The 6980-nt window shown below is 39.7% G+C and overlaps 1 protein-coding gene across 1 annotated transcript; it reads right to left on the minus strand.

The window, feature by feature from the left end:
• Positions 1-1247: 1247 nt before the first annotated feature.
• Positions 1248-6378, minus strand: zgc:110410 (uncharacterized protein LOC553618 homolog). Its single transcript, XM_063198081.1, has 10 exons — positions 6268-6378; positions 5611-5844; positions 4142-4220; positions 3949-4002; positions 3773-3863; positions 3616-3653; positions 3431-3518; positions 2133-2222; positions 1638-1685; positions 1248-1497 (listed from the first exon to the last, which is right to left on the minus strand). Exons 2-10 carry the CDS (start codon positions 5834-5836, stop codon positions 1345-1347), a joined length of 867 nt encoding a protein of 288 aa, XP_063054151.1. The 5' UTR covers positions 5837-5844; positions 6268-6378; the 3' UTR covers positions 1248-1344.
• Positions 6379-6980: the final 602 nt, after the last annotated feature.

A 6980-nucleotide genomic window follows, 5' to 3' on the forward strand; every position in this document is an offset into this window, starting at 1 on the left:
TCCTGTGTGCAAGGCATGATCTGTTTTCATGTAGGCCTATTCTAATCGATTCAGACTGATACCGGACACGTGAAGTGGACGTGAAGTGGATGTTAAGTGGACGTATGCGCTTGCAGTGTGTATGCACCGTCACCGACATTTTTTTAACAGCAACTGCAGAAGTAGTAGGGTAGAATGCCCTAATGTGGGACATTTTTTGTCACTTCAACTTTGGTGGTTTATTAAAATGTAATGACAACATTTCAATACAAACAAATTACACCCTTTTCATCCTCTATTTATGCTCTAATCAAATAAAACCTTTAAAAACATGTTATGTGTTTGTAATTTGAATAATTTGGATATTAATGTAAGTTGGTCAAAAACCATGGATATCCCTAAAGTGGGACAATCGGTTTCCTAATATGGGATGGTGTATATTAAAAGGTCTCTAAAACATGTTTGTGTAAAATATTAATTCAAAATGTGATCTGCCACTCTTTAAGACATATCAGCTACACATTTAGAGCATGTTTTCTGAATTATTTTTACTTTCTTTTATTGGTAAATATGACTCAGACTGTTTGAACCCATTGCACACAATTGGTCACTTCAACATGGCAGCTCTTTTTGAGGGAAGAACTTCCGGTTTTTGGACCCAAATGTTGTGTTGATAGCTGTGCTCCAGTAGATTAGGCCAGAAAGACTGAAATACATCTATGATATAGATTTAAATATCCATTTTCTTATGTGGACATGGTGTTTGACTTCATAGTAATTGTTTGACTTATTAAATTACTACTTTTATAACTGTCCCACATTAGGAAAATCTTGTGTCCCACTTTAGGACGCACCTATCCTAAAGTGGGACACTAATAATATGGTTTAAAAATAAAATATTACATTATTTTATATACACCACACATTATTTTCTGATGAACATATACCTACCCAACATATTTATCAAAAAATTTACAATGTTGTTTTGATTGGAATTGATTTATACCCTAAAGACAAATTTGGCCAAATGCTATGTAATTTGTCATTTGATGGACTTCACCCAGGGTCCTTCTTCTTAATTGTAACCCCTCCCTGGAGTATTACTATACATTTACTAAATCATGATATTATGATAACAGGATGATAGGGCTTTTATTTGGTTATAGTTTTGTAAACATTTACCAACTTGGGGCAAAGCTACACCCCTTAAACCTTAAGGTGTCCCACATTAGGCATCGTCCCACTTTAGGGCATTCTACCCCTATACTGTGTTTTTTTCACAATGTAATTACAACATTAACATGGTAGGACAAGTGTAATCAAGTTTTCATTGTGAAGACAGCATCATTGCACCAAAGCATCGGTCTAATCAGAACAGATTGAGATCAACTGAAGCAACAAAAGGAAAAGGGTGATAATGTCAAGGTACAGATTCAGTGCTGCGAAGACATACTCCTCTGGGTCCACGGTGTATCTATGGTTACCACCTAGCATAATCTGAGTATCAAACACCAGATACTGTAAGGAGAGAGAGAGAGAGAGAGAGAGAGAGAGAGAGAGAGAGAGAGAGAGAGAGATTAATGCTTGCTGTTGACATTGTCTGCGATGTCCTGATTTTTTCCCAATAATAAAACAAAGTACCATAGAAACTCACTTACCATAGAAAAGACTAATGTGCCGAGGCATGCATACACAATGTACAGATACTGTATAAAATGAAACGGATACAATTAATACAATAGACAATAAAATATACACACTTTTTAATTCATTAAATCATAATTAATTCGAAGAACGCAAGCAAAATTCACCTACACAGAAATGGTGAGAAAAAGAACCCTTGGTTACACTTTACTTGATGCCGGTGTCATACGTATGACATAACAGTGTCATAACCGTGTCATAACCGTGTCATAATAGTGTCATGAATGAGTCATAAACATAATGCCAATGTCATAAACGTTTTATGGCTATGAAAAGATGACATTGTTCGGCCTATCTTTGTCAACCGAATTTCATTTAAAGACAAAGTCGTACAATCCTGACATTGACATAATGTTTATGACACATGCATGACTGCATTATGGCAATGTTATGAAGTAAAGTGTTACCAAGCACTCTTTCTGTGCTTATTCAAAGAGAACTGAACTTACGTTTGATCTCATAATGCCACACAGGAGACCAAAGCCCAGGAGGGAGAAACATAGGGCAAACAACATTCCACTGCACATGGTGAAGTCAATCTGTTAATGAGAAGCACATTCAGTTCTTGTTAAGGCAGAAATATGCAGTTTCCTCTCAGCAAGTGAAAAGATACACATTTAATTAGGAACATTAACTATTAACAAATAAATAACAATATAGGAGTCAAAAACTAGAAATACTCTCAGAGAGTGCCTACATGCCTCTATTATCTCAGCGAGAGCGAGGACAGGATTCGGTGGCCGAGTGAATGGTCTAAATACCGACATAATGTTCGCTTAATGTCATAGGCCTACGTATCCTCCTTTGCAATAACGCTGCTGTTTACAATGTGTCATTCGCACTCACTGCACTTTCGAAACATGATAAAACCAGGGGTCTTCAGGTACGGCATTTAGGCCTAAAGTTGAGCGCATTGTCAAATGGGCAGTCATGGGTGAGCGGTTAGGGCGTCAGACTTGCATCCCAGAGGTTGCCGGTTCAACTCCCGACCCGCCAGGTTGGTTGGGGGAGTAATCAACCAGTGCTCTCCCCCATCCTCCTCCATGACTGAGGTACCCTGAGCATGGTACCGTCCCACCGCACTGCTCCCCATGGGGCGCCACTGAGGGCTGCCCCCTTGCACGGGTGAGGCATAAATGCAATTTCGTTGTGTGCAGTGTGCAGTGTTCACTTGTGTGCTGTGGAGTGCTGTGTCACAATGACAATGGGAGTTGGAGTTTCCCAATGGGCTTTCACTTTCAAATGAAAGTCAGTCAGAAGGGAGCAATAGGGGAGCCGCTGTGGCCAATAGGAGACAAGAAAGGCAGGAGGGCGCAATATCGTTATGTTTCGCAAACTCACATCCGGGTCACCACCAAAATTGAATCACTTGTTCCTTTCGTCATTTCCAACAACTCCACAAAGTTTCATCCAAACCTGTTCTGGGAACTTTTTGAGTTATCCGGCTGACAAACAAACAAACAAACATACAGACAAACAGACAGACAAACAAACAGACATACAAACCAACGCGACTGAAAACATAACCTCCTTGGAGGATGTAAAAAAAAAAAAAAGCCACAGAGATTGCCATGCTGAAGATGCTGACTTAAACGGTTTTTGATGTCTACTCTACAGAGCTACACCATTGGACTAAATCTTCAAACATCTAAAATCAAAGTGTTAAGCAAACATTCTAGCCTATATGTTGCAACAAGGATTTTATATGTGTATATATTATTATTATTTTAATATGAGGTGCACTTACTTTAGTCTGAACAGCAAAGAGGGTCAAACCCAAGGTTACAAATGCTGCGGCTCCCATTGCCCAAAGAACAGGTTCAACTTCGAAAAGCCTAAAATGCAGATAGAAAAACATCTGTCTATACTTTTCAATAGCAGACTATTTTATGTGGGAAATGCTGCGTGAGTGCACGGCAACAAACTACTTACACACACAGAGATCCAAGCATAACCCCCTTTGCAATTGTCTGAAAAGACATATTTTATTCATTCATTTTTACTACATTATAGCAATGTCAGCATCAGACTGGATGAGAAAATATCAAAACACCCGCCCCCCCCCCTCCCCAACCCACCAGATACTTACAAACAGGCCTAGACATATGAAATTCATGGGAACTCTTCGTCGAATATCCCCACAGCAAGCCAAAACCAACATGAGAACACCAGTTGTTGCCCTGATCAAGAGAGTGTACAATTAACCCATTGAATCATAATCATGTTACTTTGTGCTGCATAAAAAAATATTGAATGAAGTCTTACATTGCAGTATATGTCAACCAACTGTTTTGAAAGGCCCATGCATTCAGTTGAGGCCTGAAGTGAAAAAGAAGAATTGTAATTTGTGAAAGCAGGTGGGTAAGTAAACTAAACGTTTAAAGTTTAAAGCCAGAGCTTAAATACAAATTAAATTAAGGAGTATCATGATTTATAGTAAAATGAGCGCTACACTTACCAGAATATAAAAGCACAGATAATTCCCACAGTGGCCAACAGTTGAATCGTGAGTGTGAAATACACCCTTCTTATGAAACCTGTAGGAGTTCATTGAGAATATCAAATTCAGAATTTCAATCAATGTGAAATAAATGTGAATCGGCAATAGAGCTGGTATCATGTCATACAGCCTATATTCTCAATACTCCGGTGGAAAGGAATACCCTTTTGGAATATTCTCAGGTGCTGGTGGTTACACATATGCAGATATTTTCAAACACAGATATTTCTTTTTGTCAGTTTACTCATAAACATGACATGTGGATAGAAATAAAAACTCAATTTAAGTTAACTCAAACTCTGTTTAAGTGTAAACCAGAGGCCAAAACCAATGTGTTTTCAAAAATATCCAAATACGAAACAGCTTCTCAATATCTCAGAATGTTTTTGATTCTTTTTTTTTTTTTAAGATGTTTTTTCCGACTTTATTTGATAGGACAGTGTGAGAAGTGGACAGGATGCTAATGGGGAGAGAGACGGGGATGAGTCACAAAGAACCTGGGCCGGGAATCAAACACGGGTCCGCTGCATGGCAGGCAAGTGTCCTACCGGTTGGCCACGGCAGGTCCTTAATGTTTCTGATTCAAAAGTGCTTTTGTTCCATGCAATGACTATAAGGTCAGAGCATTATCCTGGCAGATCACACTATAGCATGATGAAGGGTTTAGTCTGGGGTCACACCATTGACAAAGCTTGTGGGTTGACAGACAGTAGACAGCCATATTGTACCGTGCTACGGTAAGCCTGCACCAATGACTACACAGAGCAAAGAAACAATCCGCTACACAGATTACAGGTACATGGCCATGGTTATCCCCAAGATGTGACTCTAGACCAGCCAATTGGGTTCAGCTTTATTCCCTAGTATATAAGAGGATGGTACATGGAGCTGGCTCTTGGTCAAGTTGACTCTTGGCCAGTTTTATTGAGTATTTAAGCATTTAGGCAGGCTAGTATTAAGTAGTATTAAGCTGTTTTCATGCACTTTTCATTGTACATTTCAGATATTTCAAAGAGATACTTTTGTGTCCAGCACTGTTTTTTATGAAATGTAATGTACTTTTATTCTCACATACAGTATAGTCCCCATAAGTGAACCGAGTTAAGTGAATCGAACTCAGTCCTCTGTAAGAGGACCAAAAAGGGAACCAACAAAAATTACTTCTGTTTATGTGTCAGTTCTGTGTCACATCAATATGGTGGTTTATTCCAAAATGTTCACATCTTCTGACTGCACTGTTATAATACAATTCTGAAATGTAATGTAGGTCTATACCATTCTCTATATCACAGTTATTCTATAACTTGTTATAACATATATATATATATATATATATATATATATATATATATATATATATATATATATATATATATATATATATATATAGTTATTGATCGTATTGAGGGGAAAAAAGTCAGGCCAACCTCTTCTAATGGATTTATCTGAGAAAACGTTTGTCTCCTCGAAGTCTTCAATGTAGGATGGTGGGCCATCTGACTGATCCTCCGGCACTCCGACTTGCATTGGGGAGATGACATTGATGTTCACGGAGCCGTCCTGGGGTCCCGCTCCACTGCCATAGCTGGAGTACTGCTGAGGGGCGTAGGGGTTGTATGGCGGAGGATTCCCACCCTTGTTGTCGCTAGCCATTGTTTTCCCTGTGAGAAGGGTTAGTGACAAATTAGTAGGTATAAATCAAAGCATGGATAAGCAGCAATGATGCTAGAAATAGACCACATTAGTAGAGTGAAACTTAACACAGAGCTGAAAAACTAGAACAGATTGTAGCCTCTTACTGCAGCAGGGGTCGCCGGCGACCCTATTCACTTGCTGAAAATGCTTAACTACATCATAACAATATTGCTATGACATTACAGAGAGCCATAGTGCTGCGCTAAGACAAAGAGCTGACAACCCAAAGGATGGCATGTAACAAGCATGTAATTACAATGCAGTAAATCAAATCCACAGAACTGTTAAAACAGTGCAATTTGGTTTGCTTTAGTTCTGTTCTATAGACACATTCATAACATCTATACTTATTTCCCTTTCACAGTGTGAAAGCAGCCCGATCTTCCTACCTTCTCTCTGGTCGTCCCGCCACACTCTGACTTCCTGCCGGGGCTCCAGCAGGTTAAAGTCTAACTACGATTTCCCGTATCCAGGGAGACAGGACTTTGCCTGCTGATGATGGTTCCTCATTATTATCGCTTGCATACCACAACTTCAATACCTCAATTAGCCCCTGGATAGCACTGTAAGTTTCTTATCATCGCTTACTGTAAGTCCAACAGCATTTGCCCCTGTGTAAGGCGAGGGGGGTTAGTGGATGAACTGCCCTAAGGTGTGCGCTCTAGTGGATAAACCGGTGTAGTAATGAAGAATGCAACAACCCCAACTAGACCTAACACTGGGTGCATCCCAATATGTGACCTTGCCTCCTCCACTTGTGCTTGTCTCCTCGTCCCGCCTCCTGGCCCCTCCTCCGTGGAGAAAACGATAAAGTTTCCCAGCTGTCAGCCTCGCCACAACAACTTTTGAGGGACTGTTTTTCATTCACCATCCCAATTGCAAAGGAGAAAAAGACTTTACAATTGAGCTTTTGCAAGATATTGAAATATAATGCTGTTGTCAGTGATGTCATCATGACGAGAAGCAAGTGGAGGAGGCAAGGTCTCATATTAAAACGCACTCATTCTGTGTGTGCTACAAGGAGTTGAACACACCAAAGCCCACTAGATGACAGCAACGAGCATTTTGCACTAACTAGCAAGTAAACAAAGGGTTCATTCAT

Source organism: Engraulis encrasicolus, chromosome 5 (assembly GCF_034702125.1).
Source record: "Engraulis encrasicolus isolate BLACKSEA-1 chromosome 5, IST_EnEncr_1.0, whole genome shotgun sequence".
NCBI classification, from domain to species: domain Eukaryota; kingdom Metazoa; phylum Chordata; class Actinopteri; order Clupeiformes; family Engraulidae; genus Engraulis; species Engraulis encrasicolus.

Bases quoted from the DNA above. Each gene is read 5' to 3' on its own strand.
- zgc:110410 (XM_063198081.1), bottom strand. From the start codon at position 5,836: ATGGCTAGCGACAACAAGGGTGGGAATCCTCCGCCATACAACCCCTAC. The intron at 3,654-3,772 runs GTAAGTATCTGG...ATGTCTTTTCAG, and splicing joins TCATATGTCTAGGCCTGTTT to ACAATTGCAAAGGGGGTTAT. The intron at 1,686-2,132 runs GTAAGTTCAGTT...CATTTTATACAG, and splicing joins GTGGCATTATGAGATCAAAC to TATCTGTACATTGTGTATGC.